This window comes from Callorhinchus milii, unplaced genomic scaffold (assembly GCF_018977255.1).
Source record: "Callorhinchus milii isolate IMCB2004 unplaced genomic scaffold, IMCB_Cmil_1.0 Scaffold5, whole genome shotgun sequence".
NCBI lineage: Eukaryota > Metazoa > Chordata > Chondrichthyes > Chimaeriformes > Callorhinchidae > Callorhinchus > Callorhinchus milii.
The window spans coordinates 43,283,384-43,307,135 of record NW_024704746.1 but is presented as its reverse complement, the minus strand read 5'-3'; the positions used below and the strand labels follow the sequence as shown (position 1 = coordinate 43,307,135).

The following is a 23,752-nucleotide window of genomic DNA, read 5'->3' as shown; positions in this document are numbered from 1 at the left end:
AGAGGTTGTGGAAATGCAGGACTCAATGCCGGAAGCTGTGGTTGAAGCAAAAAGCATAAATTTAAAAGAAAATTTGATACAGATGTGATGAAGTGGGGAATAGAGGGGTGTAGGAGAGGGGAATAGAAGGATTTAGGAGAGGGGAATAAAGGGGTGTAGGAGAGGGGAATAGGGTGGTGTATGAGAGGGAAATAGAAGGTGTTGAGGAGGGGAGTAGATAGTTGTAGGAGAGGGAAATAGAGGGGTATTAGAGAGGGGAATACAGGGGTATATGAGAGGCAGGTAGAAGGGTGTAGGAAAGGGGAAAGAGGAGTATAGGAAAGGGGAATGGAATAGAGGATGGAGGAGAGGGGAATAGAGAGATGGGGGCTTGTGTGGAATATAAACACTGAACACTGTCCTCCCTGGACAGATGCAGCCTGCTTACCTAATACCGCAAAGTATTAGGTGCAGGTTGGCAAGAGCCAAGGCTTGAGGACGCCAGAGTGTGTGTTGGGGGTACTGCTGGAGTCTAACCAGCTAAAACCGCACAGCTTGCCATTGATATTGCTGTCCGGCAAGCTTTCCCGCTGCTTGTCCAGCTAGGACCACCCTACCCGTTAGAGCTTTGGCTTGCAGGGTTAACAGCAGCTGAGTGAGATGACTCCCTGCCCCCAGTGACTGGTCTGCTCTTCCAGGTCCTGCTGATGAGCCAGGCTGGCTCTGCTGTCATCAGCAGTGCCCTGGAATACTGCGGCCCCACCTGGTTCAGGAACCAGACTACCGAGACCGCCACAGAGAGCTGGCTCGACTCTGACATACCATTGCCAGGCATGTCACTGAACTGGCTCCAAAGAGACCCCACTTAGGCACAGATTATGTTTGGGTTGAACAGCCTGTTGTTGTGCTATAGTTCTCTGGTCCCACTGATGATCAGAGACAGTCTCTGTGAAGGCTCATGTGGGCAGTGGCAGCGTGGCCTAATCAGCATTGTTGAATTCTAGTGAAATCTTTGTGGATTCTGCCTGTGGGTCAGGGATAAAGCAGATAAAGGAAAAAATCATTATTCTTTATCACAGACACACAAGGCAAAGAGTGACGCACACACCAGCAAGTCACAGACAAAATTTTATTTAGAGTGAAAATACAGAAACTGTCTGTCTCACACCATTCCACCAGCAGACACTCACATATTTACACAGCATCTTTCACATGGGGAGGACGTGTCAAAGGCTTCATTCACATTGCTGACTGGGTGCCTGAGCTGATGGAAATGGTGACCGAAAGCATGGTCCAAAAGGTCAGACTTGAGGTGAAGAGACATAGAGAGCCAGGTAGACACACAGAGCCAGGCAGACACACAGAGCCAGGTAGACCCAGAGGATCAAGCAGACAGATGAAGGGAAAGACGGACAGAGGGATAGACATCGTTCTTGCCCACATCAGAAGCATTTGTTCCTAATAAACAAATAATAGCTTTGAGGTGATGCGGTTTCTAGGTTGGAAATCACACCAGTCTGAAGTGGATCTTGAGAGTGCCGCAAGCAGGCAGCGAGTCAGACACAGTAACAGAGAAGTTCACGTCATGTTTCGGTGACGGTACTCGTTCTCCACACCACCACCTGCTGCTTAGCGACATAAGGAAAGGCAGCTGACTTAGAAACAAAGGATGTTTGGACCTTTTAATTATCGGGACATTAAGACATTTAGATTTGCACAGATAAATGTCATAAAAAAAACTGCGGAGTGTGTGAGGAAGAAGAGTCTCTGATGTCTGTGCATGAGGAGTATTTCCACATAGGGCTGTTTTTGCATAGGGCTTTTTTGCACAAGGGCTGTTTTTGCACGAGGGCTGTTTTGCACGAGGACTATTTTGCCTGAGGATTGTTTTGAACAAGAACTCTTGCACGAGGATTGGTTTGCAAGAGGTTGCACTTGATAAACAAACCAGTTTGCAGTTTGGCAACTGATTGCTTGCTGGTGCGAAATTTAGCCCATTAATGGCTCAGTCAAGTAGATCCTAGGGAGGGGGAAAAAAAAACACAGAATATTTAACTTTTATAACAAGTGTCTCTTGTGACAAACCTTAGAAATAGACACACAACAGAGGCCATGCTGACTCTCAGTGCAAGCCACCCTGCTCAATTCCCATACACAGCAGTCAGTTATTCTGCCTTTCACATCAGGAGGACATCTGAAAGAACTCCACAGGATACACTGTAAAGTGTAATTAATGACTGTGCATTTTGCGGCTTTTTGTGGCAGCCCAATTTTGCACAGCAAGATAATAATAATAATAATAATAATAATCCTTGCATTTGATATAGCACTTTTCACGTCAGGAGGATGTCCCAAAGAGCTGCACAGAACACACTGTAAAGTGAATTGACTGTATATTTGTGGGCGAACGCGGCAGCCAATTGCGCACAGTAATGTCCCACAAACAGTCGTAAGTTGAAAATGACCAATTTATTATTGTTTTTGGTTTTGGAGGGATTATTATGAGGCGTGTGGAGTAAGGAAACTTGCCCAAGGTTTCGCCCTGCCTGGAATTGAACTCAGGTCTCTCGCTTGCAAAGCGAGCGCTCTAACCACTGAGCTACAGGACTCCACAAACAGAGATCCCACAAACAGTCATGGAATGAGTGAGCAATTTTATAATAATAATTCTTGCAATTGATATAGTGCCTTATCACGTCTTCAAGACGTCTCAAAGCACTTCACAGAATATACTGCAAAGAGAATTGACTGTATATTTTGTGAGCGAATAATAGCAGCCAATTGTGCACGGCAGTGTCCCTCAAACTGTCCTGGTTTGAGTGACCAAATTAATATTATTATTTACCTGGGGGATTGTTGGTCAGGACATCGAGAGTGAGAAACTCCCTTGTCTTTTTTGAATAGAATCATGGGATCTTTAACGTCCACCTGAACAGGCACAGATGGGTTCTTGGTTTAACGTCTCATGTGAACGTCCCATTTAACACTCATCTGACATTGCAGTGTCAAAGCCAGCCAGGCTTTGAACCCACAACTTTCTGTGCCGGGCCGACACACACTGAGCCGGGCCGACACACACTGAACGGGGCCAACACAAACACTAAGTCACACGAGGTTACTCACAACATCGGAATCATCATGATAAACTCTTTCTGTGTTTGACCTTCTGCTGTCCAGATCATCAGCGATGCACACCTCATCATTGTTACTTTGCAGAACTGAGTAACGGTAAACAAGACTCCTAGAAAAGACACCACAGTGAGGGGAGAGCGTGAGGCAAGAGGGGGAATGACCTCCTTTTGGGTCAATAGGTCACCACTGACATTACTTCCTGTATGCTGCGTGGTGCACAAGAAGTGATGTCTATGTGACCTAGGGACCCTGACGTTGACCCTGACGTTGACCTTTGAAGCAGGCGGTCGAGCGTGCGAGGGGAACGAGCGGCACCTGTGCAGTAAATGCGCATCTCAAACGCATTACAACTGAACCTGCATTCCCCAGGACCGCATTGTATGAAGCTTTGTGTTTTAATTTTTGGGGCAAGTCACACTTTCCTATATCTTTAACCCACAGATCTTAATAACATTAATAATATTCCTTGCATTGATATAGTGCCTTATCACGTTTCAAGATGTCTCAAAGCGCTTAAAGGATTCATTATAAAGCATAGCGACTGTATATTTTGTGAGTCAAATGCAGCAACAACAAGAAAATTATATTTGTATAGCACTTTTCATGTCGGGAGGACATCCCAAGGCGCTAGACAGTCAGTGTTTCGGGCCTGAGCTGAGGGTCAGATTTGGGGAGGGTGGAGGGCAGGGGGGAAGCAGGGTGATCGAAAGCACAGTCGAAGAGGAAGGTCTTGAGATGGGTCTTGAAGGGAGGGGGAAAGGCGGAGAAACTGAGGGATGGAGTTCCAGAGTGTGGGGAAGGCCTGTCCACCAATGGTCCCCAGACGGGACCTCGAATTATTGTCTCATCTGAATGATGGCACCTCCGACATTTCAAAACTCTATCAGCACTGCATTGGAGTGTCAACTAGGACTATGTGATTTTATGTACCGACATGGAGTTTGAACCCTCAACCATCTGATTCAGAAGCAAGAGTGCTTCCACTGTGCCATGCTGATCTTAGAGCACAATAATGGCTGTAAACAGTGTGAAAGGCCCCAGGCATGATCTGGCCCAGTGATCAGGTTGAGGTCAAGGCACCAATTGAGGCTGGCAGTGCTGGTCCACTCACCTCCCTCCGCACACATATTTCTTGAAAATTATGACGATGCCTCCGATTATCAACACTGACGTGACCAACGAGCAGAGAACAATGATGACCAGAGAGGACTTGGATGCCTAGAAATCCACCATCAAAAAATCTGACTGAGTCAACCAGCAACAATCTATTCCACTTGTGACAATACTTGCAGTTTTCACCTTTAACCCGATAGAGAGTGCGAATATCATAACAATAATCCTTGCATTTTATACAACAACAACCTGCATTTAACGGTATCGGTAGCGTATCGGAGTGCTAGAGAGCGGTTTATGCCTTTCTCGGCAGGAGGACATCTTAAAGCACTTCACAGAATGTACTGTAAAGTGAATTGATTGTATATTTTGTGGATGTGAATTGTGAAGTAAGTGATCAATTTGTAAGTGACCTGGGAGATTGTCGACCAGGACACTGGGAGAAACACCCTTGTCTTTTCCAATAGCACCATCAAATCTTTAACATCCACCTGAATATGTATAGGTGGGACCTTGGTTTAACATCTCATCTGAAGGATAGTACCTTCGAAAATGCAGCAATGCACTGTAATGCATGCCTGGACTGTAAGTTGAGATGGGGGAAGGAGGTGACCATAGGCGCAGTTGAAGAGGTAGGTATTAGGACACATAGAGAGAGGGGACAAGACAGTGGGGCCGAAGGAGGGATTTCCAGAGGCAAGAGGCGTAGAATTGGAAAGCTGCACCACCGATGATGGGGGGATTAGGGCAGAGGACGTAGAGGTTAATTAATCAAAGGGAGAGGAGTGGAGTAAGGGTTGTTGGGGAAAGTCCAGATTCAACAACAGAAAAAACACCTTGCATTTACACAGCAGCCTTCATGTGGGATAGCGCCACCGAGCGCTTAACAGTTGCGGAGCCTGACCCTGAGCCGGGGGGAAGGAGGAGGTGACCATAGGCACTGTTGAAAAGGAAAGTCTTCAGGTGCGGTCTGAAGATGGGCAAAGAGAAGGCAATCGGAAGGATTGAGGCAGAGAGTTCCACTGTATGTATTGCTAGAAAGCAGGGCTGCCAATGGTGGAGTGGAGGGGACAAGGGGCATGCAGATTAGATGACTTACTGTCTCTTCCAAAGCCAAATATTCTTCACAGTTTACATTTGTGACACTTTCGGAGCGAGTCGGCTTGAAACCACCTTCGCACTTGTCTCCAGGAATCTTCCGATATCTGAGTAATGAGCAGGCAAAATAAACATTAGTGTTGTCTGTCAAATTTCACAAGAGGTAGAAATGGGGAAGGTGCAATAGTAGGTCAAAGTGAACCCATGTTATAGCAAAGGACATTACAACAGGGTCCCCCGTATTTCACTTCATTCTTAGGAAGATCAGCTTCAGCTCGGCCGCTAGTGCTCTTGTCTGTGGGTCAGAAGGGCGTGGGTTCAGGTCCCACATTAGAACATTGGGCTTAGAAATTGGTTTACCAGCCCAGTGCTGGGAGGTTGCATTGTCAGAGGTACCGTCCTTCAGAGAAATGTTAAATAGAGTTCCCGCACCATCACAAGATTTAATTTGATGAAGAGGATTCCAGAAGAGCCACCCTGCCATCATCCCCTTCACAGCATCAAGCTGCTTTTTAAATGAGTCCCAGTGTCTTGGCTACATCCACCCTTCCTGACAACCTGTTCCAGGTGCTAATTACCCTCTGGGTAAAGAAAACTTCCTGCTATCTGTCCTGAAATTGCCCTTTACAACTCTAAAATGTTCTACTGCCTCAGTGCATCTGAAAGTATTGATCTGGGTTTACTATTTCAATCCCATTTAAAATGTTATACACCTCTGTAAGGTTTCCTCTAGTCACATTCTCTCAAGACTAAAGAGCCCTAGCTTACTTAATTGTTGCTCACAGCTCATCCTCTAAGGACTGAGCTCTAATGGGTATCATCCTCATTGCTCTCCTCTGCACTGCCTCTATGGCCTGGTTAGCCCCCTTATGTCCCAGTGACTACCCCTCTCCTTACCTCCCAGCTATACCTCCTTCCCCCTCACTGACATCGTAAACCTCTCCCTGTCCTCTGGTACTGTTCCCACCCCATTAAAAACAGCTGTCATCACTCCTATCCTAACTACCGGCCCCATCGCCAAGCTCCCTTTCCTCTCCAAGGTCCTAGAACATGTTGTTGCTACTCAGCTTCACTCCTTCCTCTCCCGCCACTCCCTTCTTGAACCCCTCCAATAGGGTTTCCTTGCCCCCCACAGCACAGAAACAGCCCTGATCAAAATGACAAATGACATTCTGTCCCTCTGCGACCCGAGCTCCCTCTGTCTCCTCAGCCTCCTTGATCTCTCTGCTGTTTTCGACACTGTCGCCCACTCTATCCTCATCTACCGTCCCTCCTTTCACCTCAACCTTCATGGCTGTCCTTTATTGGTTCAGATCGTACCTGTCACACCGCCTGCACTTTATCTCCACAAACAGCTTCTCCTCGAGCCCCTAGACCATCTCGTGCAGTGTCCCTCAGGGCTCTGACTTTGGTCCCTCCTCTTCAATATCTATATGGTCCCTCTTGGTGATATCATCCACAGACATGGGTCAACTTCCAGATGTATGCGGATGACACCCAACTCCTCCTCTCTACCTCCACCCTCGACTCCAGGACCACTGCTGTCCTGACTGAATGTCTGAGAGCTAACTTTCTCCACTTGAACGTCAACAAGACCGAGGCTCTCCTGATTGGCTCCTGTCAACGCTTCCTCACCTCAGGCGCTGACAGCATCACCATTCATGGTTGCACACTCCACCTTGCTAATCCAGTCCCAAACCTTGGGGTCTTGTTTGACCCTCAACTATCCTTTCTACCCCACATCTGCTCCATGACCCGCTCTGTCTTCCCCCACCTCCGCAACGTCGCCCAGCTCTGCCACTGTCTCACATCGCAGGCCGCCAAAACCCTCATATATGTCTTCAATACATCTAGGCTCGATTATGCAAACTTATTGCTTGTTGGCCTCCCCAACTCCTCTCTCTGCAGGCTACAGATCATCCAGAACTCTGCAGCCCATGTCCTCTCCCGCACTAGGCTCCACAACCCTAGCACTCACATCCTTGCCCAAATCCACTGGCTTCCCATCACACAGTGGATATAGTTCAAGATCCTGGTCCTCACCTTCAAAGCCCTCCACGGTCTTGCTCCCCCCTACCTCTGTGACCTCCTAACCCCCTACCATCCTGTTTGCTCCCTCCGCTCAGCAGGCTCCGACCTGCTTCGCATCACCCTTGCCCGTCCCACCATTGGCAGGCGGGCCTTCCGCCACCCTGCCCCCACCCTCTGGTACTCCATCCTGCAATCCCTCCACCTCGGCCCCTCCCTTGCCACTTACAAGACCCGTCTCAAAACCTTCCTCTTAGACTGTGCTTTCGATCTCCTTGCTTCAGTCCCTGCTCTCCACCCTGAGTCCGTAACTCTGTCTGTCCAAATCCATGGGACGTCCTACCGATGTGAAAGGCACTTCATAAATGTAATTTTGTTGTTGTTGTGACCAGAGCCATAAGTAGTATTCAAGGTGTGGTCTGCCCAGAGCATGACAGGTGTTTCTGTGTGTTGGCGATATTGGTTAAGAAGGCATTAAACTGTATCTCGAATAACTCACCCTTGTGTATTGAGTAACTCCTCTTTCCCTTTCAAGCAGAACTCGAGTACCTTGTCTTTCAGATCAGATTGCTCCACACATTTTTCATCGTTTCCCACACGATAATATCCAAAATCACTGCAACAACAACACTAGGGTCAAAAGCAGAACAAGATAGGCTGTTGAAAGGCAGTTGCTATATTTTTTACACTCTCGCTTCTGAGTCCGAAGGCTGTCAGTTCAATCCCCACGTTGGCACTTGGAACTCATATATTCTTTGCTCACACTCCAATGCAGTGCTGGGGGAGTGCTGCATTGTTAGTTAAGCTGACGTCCCATCTGTTCCTGTTCAGGTGGATATTAGAGATCCTGTGGCACTATTGGAAAAGAGAATTGAGTTTCTCTCTCCCGATGTCCTGGCCAACAATCCCCCACATAAAACCCGTCTCTCATTCCATGGCTGTTTGTGGGACATTGCTTTGTGCAACTTGATGCATTCACTGACCAAATACAGAGTCACTACACTTTACCATGAATCCCCAAAGCGCTTTGAGGCATCTTGATGACCTGATAAGGTGCTGTATCATATACACAAATGACTATGATTAAGTATCCACCCCTTCCAAGGTTCCCTACAAGGTTTGATTCGCCACCAACATACCGCGCCTCAGCAACAGTGAGATGTTGCAGAATGTAAAAACATCTACTGTCAAAACCTGTCTAAAACCCCATGTCTTTGAGGGGATAGCGACTTTGGCTTGTGACGTACCACATATAATCGGCCAGAGTGCACTGGCAGAAAGCTTGCTCTTTACTGAGCTCATAGTCTCGTCCATTCCGGCACACTGAGGACTTTGCCAGTCGCTGGTACCTTTCTTTACAACCCAAGATACAACCGTCGGTTCTACTGCCAAAATCAGTGGAATGTGCCAGCCACAACACATAATCTCGCTCGTCACCTGGAAGAGAATAATTTACCGTATGAGAACGACCATTGAGGTCAACGTGTGTGAGAGTAAACAATGGGGTCAATGTGTGACAGAGCCTCTCATCTCATTAGAAAACATGCAGGATTCATTTATTTCTCGGCACGATTTATAACAATAATAATCTTACATTTGATATAGTGCCTTTCACGTCAAGAGGACGCTTTACAGGATTTACTGTAAATTGTGGTGATTGCATTTGTGGGCAAACACGGCAGGCAATTTGCGCACAGCAACATCCCACAAACAGTCATGAAGTGATTGACTGATTTTATCTGGAGGATTGTCAGCCAGGACACCGGGAGAGAGAAACTCTCTTCTCTTTTCCAATCCACGGGATCTTGAACGTTTTTGGGTTGGGAGGGGGCACATTGGGAATCTGGCATTGGATAGATGCATTGGAGTGAGCAGACCAGGGGGAGGAAAGCAGAACAGTGAGCTTTTAGCAGCAATTCAGAATATCTGGTAGTGAATCAGGTTGGACACATGCAAGAATGTAGCTGAGGACAACGGGGGGGATAATAATAATAATAATCCTTGCATTTCATTAGCGCCTTATCGCATCTGTGAGATGTCTCAAAGAGCTTCACAGAATATACTGTAAAGTGAATTGACTGTATATTTTTGTGGGATGTAAGGAAAAGCTTGTACCAGTACCAGGTTGTGTCAAAGAAGCATTGGCCACTAATTAAACTGAGTGGTTCCAACCTGGAGAATTAACGATCACACATACACGCACACAGTTACACGGACACACTTTCAACACCGACACACACACTAACAACAACTTGCATGTATCTAGCACCCCTCATGCAGGGTAGCATCACAGGGTGCAACACATACACACACATGTGCTTCTGTGTAATGAGGTCCCCTGCCCTCCACACACACACACACACACACACACACACAGAGATTCCTGTTCGCCTGTCACATTGCTGGCTTGCTTTGTCACAATGCCAGGTCTTGCCTGTAACAACTCCACAAGTGTTTACAACACGATAGCACACAGAGTCTTTCACAGCACATCATGCCACTCACAGTCTCGGGTCAGAAGTTCGTTGAAATCAATGGTGTAGGAAAGCCACGTGGTTTTGTACAAATTCTCCTGTTTATAGCCCCACAGACTCACGTTCATGGACTTGGCCCCTGGCTCGGACACCAGCCCCACAAACATGAAGGTCTCATTAGTGAAGTTGTAGCTGTGCCAGCACTGACCTTCATCTGTCGAGTATCTTCGTTGAAAAGAGGAAAAGAGTAAAGGACAAGCTCATTGTCAGAGGCTCCGTCATATTTTTTACATGTTAACACTGAACAAGCACCAGCCAGGAGTTCCAGCCGAGAATACTAACATCTCCAATGAAGTGACCAAGGATTTTGACAGAAATATCCATCTTTTGGTTCATTAAAACTGGGGGGTTTATTCTCCAAATACTGAAGAGCTGACGTGCCTCACTTGCATTTCTTGGAACAACAAACCATTCCCTTGGGCCAGACTGTTCTGACTATTGTCAACATTGCTCTATTACCCAGGAGGATTAGGATAATTAGAGGAAAAATTTCACGCAGATGTGGAACTCTCAAAGCAAAGAGAGTGGGTAGAAGAGTGGAGTATGAGCAGGTCGGAGAGGTAGGGGGTTGCTAGGGCGTGAATTGATTTGTTTGTCAGTGTGAGGATCTTGAAATTTGATCCGTTCTGTGACAGGGAGCCAGTGGAGCTTGGGAAGGACTGGGATGACAGGGAATTTGGTGCGGAATTTGGTGCGGGTGAGGACATGGGTGGAGTTTTGAATCAGTTTTGAACTTTGTGAATGGTGGAGCTGGGGAGACCGGTGAGATGTTTGGTTAAGACCTTGGTTACATAACGTACTTTATAACCTGTACGGCCCTGTCTGGGTGAGACTCCAAAGCCACGATCAGCCCTCCAGAGTCCAACATAGTATAATAGTGAGGCCCATTCAGAGCTTTCCACCACGTATAGCCTCCGTCATCAGACACGTAGACATTAGGAAGCAAGGTAGAGATGACATCACCAACACTGCCTGTCACAACAACAACAACAAATTACATTTATGAAGTGCCTTTCACATCGGGAGGAGGTGCCAAGGTGCTGGACAGTCAAGGGTTTTGCCCCTGATTTGGGGGCTGGAATCAAGAGGAGTGGAGGGCAAGGAGGATGGAGATGTACTAAGGCATGGTTGAATAGGAAAGTCTTGTAATGGATCTTGAAAGAGGGAAGGGAGGGGGCAAGGCGGAGGGGTTCCAGGATGGAGATCCAGAGGGTGGAGGCAGAAAGGCTGAAGGTCCGACCGCTGATGGTGGAGTAGGCCGGACAGGGGCCATGGAGCAGGCCAGTGCCTGCTGAGCGTGGGAGCTGGTGCATTGGTCAGTTTTTAGAAGGTCACAAGAGGAGAAAAGCTCAACTTCCAGCACATTGCTTTATGGACATCCAATTCCATGCCCCTTGTGACATGCGCACACTCATCCCAAAAATCCAGACTCACCATGAGCGATCACCACGCCCACTGCATTTGGTGCAGTGAGTGGGGGAACGGGTACGTCCACTTTCTGAGATATGCTGTAGGTGGAGTGGATGTGGAGACTACACTGCAAACAAAAACAAAGACTCGGTATCAGGGATGGAAGTTCGAGCCCCACATCGGGGACTTTGAGCTCACGGTCCAGGCTAACGCTCCAGTGCAGGGCTAGGGGGAGCTCCACATTCTTGGAGACGCCATCCTGCAGATGAAAGATTAAACCAAGACCCTGTGTGTCTGTTCAAGTGGACATAAAAGATCCTCTGGCTCTATTGGAAAAAAGAAAGGAGTTTCTTTTTCTCGGTGTCCTGGGCGACAATCCCCCAGAAAAAATTGGTCACTCAGTTCATGGCTGTTTGTGGGACAGTAGTTTGTGCAAATCGGTTGCTACTTTCACCTTCAAAACGGAGTCACTGCACTTTATAATCTATCCTATGAAGTGTTTGGAAACGTCTTCTGGTCTTTATGAGGACCTATACATCCCACCATCGTGAGTCCTTCCCACCTCGCCCAGGGAATCACATTGCCCAAAAGATACCAACATTTATTAAACATTAGATAACCGGGGCTCCAATGCTGTAAAACCTACTTGTAGAATCATAGAATTATATATCACAGAAGGAGGCCATTCGGCCCATCGTGTCTGTGCTGGGTCTTTGAAACAAGCTATCCAATTCAATCCCATAGCCCTGCAAACTATATTGGATCGAGCAAGTAGAGGACTCCGAGACACTGAGATAAGAGGACAAAGGGTCAGGATGGGATCAGGACACATGTCTTTATACAAATATTAATTAACAATTGCAAGAGAGTTGCCTGGAAGGGGAGCTGGGCAAGGACACGACTCCTCTTAGAAACATTTTGATGCTGCATCGGGAACACTGCAGCTCGGACTGCACGCATTCTTTCTCTCTCACACTCTCTTGCACACTCTCTCACTCACACTGACCTGCTCCGGGTTTTTGGCTGTCTTGTCACACTGACTGTTGGATGGTCTCTTCAACGCTCTCCACTCCCCTCCACTGTCGAAGGTGATCACTGATCGGATAGTGTTGTCTGTCAGCAAAGGGGCAATAACAAGCTTCTGGTTACAAACATAGAAATAAATGAGATTCACGTGTTCCCCTCGGTTATCAGGTGTCAGAGTCAGTGCCCTTGACCATCCTGTTGGTTGATTGTAAAGTGTAGTGACTGTGTGTTTCTTAGGCAAACATGGCAGCCAATTTGCACACAGCGATGTTCCACAAACAGCCATGAAATTAGGAACCAATTTTATCTGGGAAATTTTGGGTAGGAAACTGGAAGAGAGGAACTCCATTCGCTTTTCCGATAGTGCCCTGGGATCTTTAATGTCAACCTGAACAGACATGGGATCTTAGGTTAACATCTTATTTGAAGGACGGCTCCTCCGACAGTAGTGAACCCTAAAGCCAGCCAGAGACAGATCCTCCCTATTAGAAAAGAGATTTTCTTTTGCATGCAGTCCTGGCCAACAATCCCCCAGATAAAGTTGGTCATTCATTTCATGGTTATTTGTGGGACATCATTGTGCGCCAATTGACTACCGCATTTGCTTACAAAATATACAGGCACTACACTTTAATAATAATCCTTGCATTTGATCACGTCTTCGAGATGTCTCAAATCGCTTCACAGAATGTACCACATATTTTGAATTGATCGTATATTTTATGGATGAAACGCTTTAATGAATCCTGTGAAGCGCTTTGAGACTGCAACACAAATTAACATTTATACAGTGTCTTTCATGTCTGGAGGACATTCCCATGTGCCTACCAGTCCTACCTGTGCTCCTGAGCTGGGGGTGTGAGCTTAGTGGGAGTGGGGATGGGAGGGGAGAGGGGCAAAGGCATGGTCCTGAGATAAACATTGAATGAGGTGGAAGGATTTCAAGATGGAGTTGCAGAGACTGGAGACCGAATGGCTGAAACCTCAGCCGCTAATGGTGGACAGGGCAGGGAGGGCACATGAAGCAGGCTAGTGCGAGAGGAGCAGTGGGTAGCTACCAGCAATGCTGTGGAGGAACAGAGGGCATATGTTTACTTATGTCCAGGACATTGGTGATGTAGACTCCCCGCAGGGATGTCACGTTGGTGAAATCATTGGCTCCACTGGAATCCACGAACAGATGGCGCTCCAGAGACTTAGAGAAGAGGATCCCACGATCATCAGACGTGTAGATGGTACCAAAGCCCGTGTCTGAAAGGGAGCAGGCACAAAACATGAGGGGATCACATGAGGCATGAGCGGGGAGCACGCGAGGCACGAGCGGGGAGCACGCGAGGCGCGAGGCAGGGGGGGTCACGCGAGGCACGAGGTGGGGGTGTCACGCAAGGCACGAGTCACGTGAGGCGGGGGCGTTCACGCGAGGCATGAGGGGATCAGTTGAAGCACGAGGTGGGGGGGTTCACGCGAGCCACGTGGCCGGGGGGAGGTCACGCGAGCCACGAGGGGACGTTGAAGTAACTGTACTCACTCCCCGGCTCATCCACATGCATGAAAATCATCTCATTGTCTGCCCCGAGTATGGAGTAGAACTGTAAAGAACAGACACTGCAGTTGTGTGAGACTGTCTTTAACTTTGATTTCTTGCACATGTAAGATACATATATGCCACACAAAATCACAAGCAAAACACACGCCAAATACATACAAACGCTGAACATTACCCCCACCACACACACACACCAAATACATGCGCACACTAAACAGACACCACCCCCCAGCATCCCAACATGCACACTCACACAAACACGCATAAATACTCACATATTTTGCATTTTGTGGGCAGACGTGACAATTGATTTACATACCGCAACATCCTACAAATAGCCATGAATGGAGTGACCAATTTTATCTGGGTGATTATTGGCCAGGACACAAAAAGAGAGAAACTCTCTTCTCTTTTCAACACTGTGCGATCTTTAACTCCCAATTGGACCTCAGTTTAATGTCTCATTTGAAGGATAGCATCTCTGACAATGCAGTGCTCCCCCAGTAATGGGCTGGAGCATCAGCCTGGACTGTGAGCTCAAACCCCCAACGCAAGGCTCGATTGAACCCACAACTTTCTGACTCAGAGACTCTCAGAGGCTTTTTTGTATGATAAGAAATGCGAGTCTCACAAACAGAAACAGGAAGTACATCAAAGCATCATAATAGGATTGACTCAGAGATCAGAATACCATAGAAATCTACAGCCATCGTGTCTTTGCTGCTTCCTTAGAGCAATCCTTTCAGTCCCATTGACCTGCCCTTTCCCCCCACATCCTTATAGCTGACTCTGGTTACTGGAAAGAGTTAGAAATGTGACTGGGACATTTTGCTGTTGGGAATGGCTCCCATCTCCAGTCCAGTGGGATTCTCCTGAAACAGGATTGGATCCCACACCAGAGCGTTAAGGCCAGGAAATCCCTTTGGCCCCGCTGGCTGGATATCAGCCCTGAGTTCGGGAGCACAAGGAGCAATAGCACTGGAGCTAAGGTCAGACCACCCATGTTGTACCTGTTCGTGACTAACTGGAGGCAGTTGAGCTTCATTCCACGTGTCGCCCTGGTCAACAGACACGAGGATAGACCTGGGGAGACTCTGAGGAGAACAAGCACATCGAGTTATGCTTCACAGTTTGTTCCTGACAACTGGGTCACATCTCTTCTCACCCTTCTCTTTTCCAATTATTCTTAACGTCCACCTGAACAGACGCAGACAGGGAGCTCAGTTTAACGTCTCATCCAAAGGATGGTGCCTTCCCCAAGCACTGTACTAGAGCATCAGCTGAGACTATGCCATTCCAAGTCCCGACATGGGGCTTGAATCCACAATCCTCTGACCAGAAGCAAGAGTGCTGCCACTACGCCAGGCTGACACTAAACCAAGCATTACCCGAGAGCTAGTAATGCTCACAGGACTTTGTGTACCAGCACAAAAATAAGGACTTCAACAATAGCTGGTATTTAAATAGGCCCTTAACACAGGGTAGCATCTCAGAGCATTTAGATAGGAAGCAATGGCTACCCAGAACTTAGTTATTTTAGCAGAGTGGTTATCAAACCACTAGTAATTCAGCAAACAGAGTTATCCCTCCACTAGTTATCTTAGCAAAACTGGTAATCCTACCACTAGTTACCATGAGTTAACCTATCATCAGTTATTTTGCAGAAGTTACCATTACTATCATCCAAAACTAGCTATCCAAATATTTGTTAACAAACCAGCTATCGCTAGTTATCCAGGATGACTAGTTATCTTACCTGATTATGAATAACAGAACAGAAGAGAAATTGCCCAGCAAAGCCAAAGGAGTAGATGTTGGTGTGGAGCTTGGTGTTGGACTTGCCCAGGTCAGTCGTCCTCTGCAGGTGCAGGTTTCCTCTGGCGTTCACATCATCTAAACAACACAGTACACCGGTCACTGGCTGGGGGTGGGGGGGGAGATACCGAGAAGGTTAACGCCAAGGTGATGGCGGCGATGTTGGGGGGGTGTTTGGTAACTGTCTCAATGACGATTTGGGGGCGAGCTAAGTGACGAGTTTGAAGAAAGTTTTGGGTACCCAATGAGAAAGGCAGAGAAAGAGACTTTCTTAGAGAAAGACCTGTGTGGTACACAGTATAGACCTGGAGTGCCGCACTGTGGAGACTCTGTATGCGGGAAGGGGTGGGAGACACCTGACGTGCACAGACAGGACTTCAGTTTAACTGTTCATCTGACAAATGGCGCCTTTGACAATGCATTGCTATCCCAGCACTGCACTGGGGCAGTGCTATCCCAGCACTGGCATTGCTATCCCAGCACTGCACTGGGGCGACAGCCTGGACTGCAGGATAGTTTAAATATCATCAGCATTCTCCTGTATGGATTTTTGCAGGTACGAGGGCATGGATCTATGATCCACGTTTTACTCTGATCATTAAACGTGGCCAGGGAATGAACTGGGTAACACTGGAGAGAGGTTCACAGTGAACTTGTATCTATCACAGAGCTTTACTCACAGATGCCTTTGGGATTGTTAGAGTAAAAGATTGTGCTTCCTGGACCCCTATCAGGAGAGGAGAGACACACAGAGAAAAATAGATAATATTAATTTGCTATCTGATCAATGCACACCAACCCACTAGGAAATGTATCACACCCTCACTGTAAATGCATCACATGCTCACTGTAAATGTAGTGCACTACTAGTGATATCCAGAAACACTATTTACCATGAGAATGTGTAGACAGACTCCTCGAGTTTTTTCCACGTTGTTCCAACGTTTAGAGAAAGCCACAAAGAATGCTGAGAACAAGAGAGAGGATAAAATCTGAGATGTTACTGTGTGCAAATTGGTTGCCACATTTGCCTGGAAACCACACAGTCACTCAACTTTACAGTGAATCCTGTAAGGATTTTATTACTCAGAAGGAAAGTCGAGGAGCTGAACACTGTGTTTGTCTTTGGTTTTTCGGGGGTCAGCCGGGTGTCTGACACATGCAGAAACCTATCACCATGCTTAAGAGTATCCAAACCAAACTAAATTCCATACAAAAGGGTAAATACTACAGATGCTGGAAATCTGAAATAAAAATAGAAGTCGCTGAGAATACTCAGCAGATCAGGCAGATGGAGAGAGGAAAAAGTTAACGATTCAGATCGATAACCTTGCGTCAGAACTCAACTAACAAAAGGTTAACTCACTTTTCTCTCTCCATAGATGCTGCCTAACCTGCTAAGTGCTCCCAGCGACTTCTGTTTTTATTTCTGAGTTCCATGCATCCCACCTAAACATGGAAATTCCAGAGATATCTTTTGGAATAGGATGTGCAATCTCTCCCTGGAGGGATGCATCCTGCTTACCTAATTCCATAGACTATTAGTATAGGTTGGCAAGCCAAGACTTAGGGAGCACAGAGTCTGCGTTGGATTAACCAGCTTGGTGTCCAGTCAGCTAAAACCACACAGCTTGCCACTGTCTGGCAAGCTTTCCCACTGCTTGTCCAGCTAGGACCACCCTACCCATTAGGGCTTTGGCTTGCAGGGTTAACAGGAGCTGAGTGGCAAGAGTTTCTGCCCCAAAAGACTGGTCTATGTTCGTGTTTGGCTTACCTTGATGCAGTAGGCCAGCAGCTGGGATGGGTTGGAGGGATGGAAAGTCATGCCTTGGGAAGGATGGAACGGAAGATTGATAAACTCGAACGTCTCCCCAGAGTCCGATGATCGGAATATCGCCCCGCCGGCTTTCAGTTTCGAAACATCAGCTGTTAGAATTACCTACAGACACAAAGTAACAAGATTGTAGGGCTGGGTCAACAGGCAGTGCACCATTCAATGTTAGAGCTTATCACCCCCATGCTCGCCTGGCTCCATTGGCTCCCGTCCCCCAAAGAATCCGGTTCAAGATCCGCATCATTAAATTCCTCTGCGGTTTCAACTCGGCCCTATCTCTGCAACCTCCGCAAACCCCACAGAGCTATACAGAGAGATACTACATCAATGTAAGTTGTATTGAATTGTGCACATACCTTTTTGGAATTTTCTGGGCCAACATTAATGCCGAATTCTTTACGAATATAATAGTTTTTGAGGACTTTAGAGACGTCAGTAAAGGTTTTACCAAAGTCTTCGCTGAAAGACAATCCAGCCAGTTAGAAATTCAACCAAACTTCACTCAACAATTTACAACAATAATAATAAAACAGTCATCATCATCCCTCCATTTGATTTGGTATCTACAATGTCAATATGTTTCAAAGCACTTCCCAGATTACACTGTAACATGTAGTGACTGTGTATTTTGTAGGCGAACCCGGCAGCCAATTTTGCACATAGCAATGTCCCACAAACAGCCATGGTGTGAGTGACCAATTTTAACTGGGGGATTATTGTCAGGGACTCCGGGAGAGAGAAACTCCCTTTTTTTTCAATAGCGCCGTGGGATCTTTATCGTCCGCCTGAACAGGAAGGGCCTCAGTTTAACATTTCATCCGAAAGACATCACTTCTGATAATGCAGTGCTTCCCCAGGACTGCACTGGGGTATTAGCCTGGACTCCAATCTCACTCGGAATGGATCGAGGGTTACTTGGAGTGGATTGGATAACCCGAGGAGGGAAAAGTTGCTCTTACCTTCTGTATAGCCGAGAGGCTCCATTAAAAACACTCTCAAACTACTGCCCCATCTCCAACCTCCCTTTCCTCTCCAAGATCCTGGAATGAGTTGTTGATTCCCAGCTTCGCTCCTTCCTCTCCCACCACTCCATTCACGAACCCCTCCGATCAGGTTTCTGTGCCCCGCCACAGCACTGCAACAGCCCTGGTCAAAGTGACAAATGACATTCTGTTCATCTGCGATCAGGGCTCCCTCTGCCTCCTTGTCCTCTCTGCTGTCTTCGACACCGTCAGCCACTCTATCCTTATCCACCATCTCTCCTTTGACCTCAACCTTCACAGCTCTGTCCTTGACTGGTTCAGATCGTACCTCTTACACTTCCTCCACTTCATCTCCACAAACAGTTTCTGTTCTAGCCTCCAGACAGTCTTGTACGGCTTTCCTCAGGGCTCTGTCCTTGGTCCCCTCCTCTTCAATATCTACATGCTCCCTCTTGGTGACATCATCCAAAGACATTGGGTCAAATTCCACATGTTTGTGGATGACACCCAACTCTACTCGCTGCCTCCATCCTTGACTCCAGGACCACTGCTGTCCTGACAGAATGTCTGGCAGACATCATGCCCTGGATGAGAGCTAATTTTCTTCAGTTGAATGTCAACAAGACCGAGGCTCTCCTGAATGGCTCCCGTCAGAGCTTCCACACCTCAGGTGCTGACAGCATCACCATACATGGTTGCACACTCCACCTTACTAAGCCAGTCCAGAACCTTGGGATTTTTTTTTGACCCTCAACTATCCTTTCTACCCTACATCTGCGCCATGACCCGCTCTGCATTCCACACCCTCCGCAACATGGACCGGCTCTGCCGCTGTCTCACTCCACAGGCCACCGAAACCCTCATACACATTTTCATTTCATCGAGGCTTGACTATGCAAACTCTTTGCTTGTCAGCCTCCCCAACTCCTCCCTCGATAGGCTGCAGATCATCCAGAACTCTGCAGCCCATGTCCTCTCCCGCTCTGTGATCCTAGCACCCCCATCCTCACTTGACTCCACTGGTTCCCATCACACAGAGGATACATTTCAAGATCCTGGTCCACACCTTCAAAGCCCTCCATGGTTTGAAGGGCATTGAAGCCCCCTACCTCTGCGACCTCCTAAGCCCCTACTATCCTGTTTGCTCCCTCCGCTCAGCGAGCCCCAGCCTGTTTCATATTACCCGCCTGGCTTGCACCATATTGGCTGGCGGGCCTTCTGCCACTCTGCCCCCACCTTCTAGAACTCCATCCCGCAGTCCCTTCACCTCACCCCCTCCCTTGCCTGCATCTCAAGATCCTCCTTGTCAACCGTGCTTTCGATCTCCCTGCTTCCTCCACCTGCCCTTCACCCTCCCTAATCCCGACCCCCAGCTTGGGTCCGAAAGTCTGCCTGTCCAGCGCCTTGGGACGTCCTCCCAATGTGAAAGGCACTGTACAAATGTAGTGTTGTGTTCTACATGGAGAACCTCCGCTCCGCATGGAGCACAACAACAACAAATTGCATTTCTAACTTTTTCCCAAAGTGAAAGTCTTTTAAATGCATTGTTTGAATGAATTGTTGTTGTTGTTCAGTCTTTCTAAAGCAAAAAAAAAAGTCTAGGATGAGTGAATTCCAGGTGCTGACTGTGCTCAAGTATTTGGGCCCAGATAGGGATGTTGTAAAGACTCTGCTGTTCTTTTACAGATTGTTCTCGCTCTGACGACATTCAATTTGCCCTTTTCCTTCATCTCAAAGAATATACTGTAAAGTGAATTGACTGTATATTTTGTGGGCAAAATGCGGCAGCCAATTGCGCACAGCAGTATCCCACAAACAGTCGTGGATTGAGTGACCAAATCATAATTGTTTCTTTTTGAGGGATTATTATCAGGCGTGTGGAATAAGGAAACTTGCCCAAGGTTTTGCCCTGCTGGGAATCGTACCCAGATCTCTCACTTGTGGAGCGAGTACTCTTAACCACTGAGCTACAGTGATGCTGCATGAGGGGGCTACAAAGTAGTTTGGTTTGGAGACTCTTTGGACACTGATGGATTTTTGCATGTATCGAACATCCAGTTGACCACATAACCCCTCCTGCCTACCTTCCCCCAAAATTTATTTCCCAGTGTCCTGGCCGATAATCCCCCAGATAAGATCTTTCACTCACTTCATGGCTGTTTGTCTGGCTGGCTGGACCTCCTCAAAATCTACCGCTCCACTCTAGCCTCGGCCAAATCGTCCTTCTACTCCAGGATAATCCTGGAGGCGAAGGACAACCCCAGGCTACTGTTCTCTACCACATCCCAACTCCTCCGTCCCCCCGCCACCCCGCGCAGGTCATCTCCTCCAACCTTCACTGCGAGGAGATGCTGGATTTCCTTGAATCCAAGATCAAGGGAATCCGCTCCGCGGTCACTTCCCCTCCAACATCCACCCACCACCCACCCCTTCCCTCCCACACTCCGACTCCTACCCATCCTCCCCTACACACCTTCGTACCCGTTTCCCCATCCTCTGTCACCAAACTCATCCTCTCCCTGAAACCACCACCTGCTCCCTTGACCCCATCCCCACTCCACTCCTTATCTCCCAGCTCCACCTCCTTGCCCCACATATCACAGACATCGTCAACCTGTCCCTCTCCTCTGGCTCTATTCCCATTCCCTTAAAAACTGCCACCATCACTCCCACCTTAAAAAAACCCTCCCTTGATGCGTCGCAGCTATCAAGCTACCGGCCCATCTCCAACCTCCCCTTCCTATCCAAGGTCCTGGAACGAGTTGTCGCCTCCCAGCTGCGCTCTTTCCTCTCCAACCATTCACTATTCGAACCCCTTCAGTCGGGTTTCCGTGCTGCCCATAGCACAGAAACTGCCCTGGTCAAGGTCACCAATGACATCCTGACCATCTGTGACCAGGGCTCCCTCTGCCTCCTCGTCCTCCTCGACCTATCGGCAGCATTCGATACGGTCGACCATGCTATCCTCCTCCACCGCTTGTCCTCCCACCTAAACCTTCAAGGCCCTGTCCTTGAGTGGTTTAGGTCGTACCTCTCCCACCGTCTTCACTTTGTCTCCACAAATGGTTTTTCCTCCGCCCCCGCACTGTCTCGTGCGGTGTCCCTCAGGCTCTGTCCTCGGTCCCCTCCTCTTCACCCTCTATATGCTCCCCCTTGGTGACATCATCCGCAGACATGGGGTTAACTTCCACATGTATGCGGATGACACCCAACTCTACCTTTCCTCCTCTACCCTCAACTCCACGACCACCGATGTCCTGACAGCTGCCTGTCCGACATCGAGTCCTGGACGAGAGATAACTTTCTCAGCTCAATGTGCGCAAAACTGAGGCCCTCCTGATTGGCTCACGTCAGCGCCTCCGCACCTCAGGCGCTGACAGCATCAGCATCCAAGGCTGCACTCTCCACCTCTCAAAGCCAGTCAGGAACCTCGGGTTCTGTTCGACCCTGAGCTGTCCTTTCTCCCTCATATCCGCGCCACAACTGGCACCGCCTTCCATCACCTCCGGAATGTCGCCGGACTACGGCACTACCTCACCCCTCACGCTGCTGAAACTCTGGTCCACGCCTTTATCACCTCAAGGCTGGACTATGGGAACTCTCTCCTCGCCGGCCTTCCCGGCACCTCCCTCCACAAGCTGCAGGTCATTCAGAACTCTGCAGCTCGTGTACTGTCCCGCACCAGGCTTCGGACCACATCACTCCCACCCTCGCTCGCCTCCACTGGTTCCCCATCCCCCAGAGGATCGAATTCAAGATCCTCATCCTCACCTACAAGGCCATTCACGGCCTTGCTCCCTCCTACCTCTCCGACCTACTATCCCCCTACCTACCCGCCCGTACCCTCCGTTCCTCTGGCTCCGGTCTGCTCCACATCCCCCGCCCCAACCACCTTCTATCGGTGGCCGGGCCTTCAGCCTCTCAGCCCCTAGGCTCTGGAACTCTATCCCCCAGTGCCTTCGCCTTGCTTCCTCCCTTTCCTCCTTCAAGGCCGGTCTCAAGACCTTTCTCTTTGACCGTGCCTTCAGCTCCCCTCTCGACTCTCTACCCCCTCCTCGCTCCCTCCCTTCCCTCCCCTCACCCTGACCATTTCCTCCCTGCTCGGGTCCTGACCCAACTGTACAGCGCCTTGGGACGTCCTCCCGACGTGAAAGGCGCTCAATAAATGGAATCTTGTTGTTGTTGTTGTTATTTGTAGGAGGTTGCTTTGCGCAGATTGGCTGCCTGCTGCATCACTTACGAACCTCCTCCTGACGTGATAGGCGCTGTCTCAAATGTAAAAAATATTTTTGTTATTTACAGGAAAGGAGGCCATTCGGCCCATACAGTCTGTTCTGTTTCCGCAGAAGAAAGATCTGCTTAGTCCCATTCTCCTGCCTTCCTCTTTCCTCCCCTCCATTCCCTGTTAACTATCTATTTACTGTTTCACTTCCCTTGGTGTTGTGATTGAGCTGAAGTCATGGTGCTGTTGATCCCAGGCCTCCTCCTAGGGGAGACAATAAACAAAGAGGAAAAATATCCGACACGGGAGGGAGGGGGATAAAATATACCCGAAACGTCTACCTTAGAACAGAGATACGCAAGGACAAATACTGGCCATGTCAGTGAGACTCTCCTTATGGGAGGAGAGGTAAGTGGGGTTTCCTCGAACCTGAACTTGCTCCTGACGTGCCTGACAACGGAATGTCAGAATCGAGTCTGCCCTCTGTGATGGTCTCTAATCTGGTTCTTGAGTCAGGCGGGTGCGCAGTACTCCAGGACACTGACTCAGAGGCGAGAGTATGGGTGACTGAGCCAGGTTTTTTTTTCCCCAACTCCAAAACTCCCCCCACAACTCCCACCCCTCCTGGGTCTTGGTTGGAAGAACTGAGCTGAGGATTTCTGAGCTTATCATCTTTGTGCAGAATGGACAAACCAGCGTCTGGAAGCAGTCTGTTGAACATTTGTTTGTTGGAAATTTTAGCGATGTCGTGTATCTTTTAAGATCTTGTTAAAGGACTTGTAAGGAGCATTTTGCCGTGTTCTCTCTGTAATCCCATGTACGTCCGTGCTGCCTTCTCCTCAAATGACATGCTGCCCAGTTGCTTTCTTGTCAGCGCAGATGTCCATTTGGAGACTGCAACATTGCATTTGGAGAAAAGATCCAATAATGTATCTTTTTTTTACCCCCTTAAAACAAATTAAGCCCCCAGATCTAATCCGTTCTCCGCTTGTCCCAATCCACTAAGTAAGGTGAAAACAACATTTTAATCAA

General features: G+C 48.2%; 1 protein-coding gene across 1 annotated transcript; it reads right to left on the bottom strand.

The window, feature by feature from the left end:
- Positions 1-1,094: 1,094 nt before the first annotated feature.
- Positions 1,095-18,505, bottom strand: LOC103179426 (sortilin; the record flags this gene model as incomplete). The annotated part of the gene is given in 19 exon segments (XM_042335611.1): positions 1,095-1,999; positions 3,103-3,220; positions 4,223-4,329; positions 5,324-5,429; positions 7,850-7,966; positions 8,598-8,787; positions 9,856-10,049; positions 10,685-10,856; positions 11,319-11,421; positions 12,301-12,407; positions 13,416-13,571; positions 13,849-13,909; positions 14,877-14,960; positions 15,623-15,759; positions 16,362-16,408; positions 16,575-16,648; positions 17,456-17,620; positions 17,872-17,974; positions 18,475-18,505. Coding segments are annotated over 19 exon segments (2,087 nt in total), but the record flags the coding sequence as incomplete, so codon positions are not given.
- Between the last annotated feature and the right edge of the window lie 5,247 nt (positions 18,506-23,752).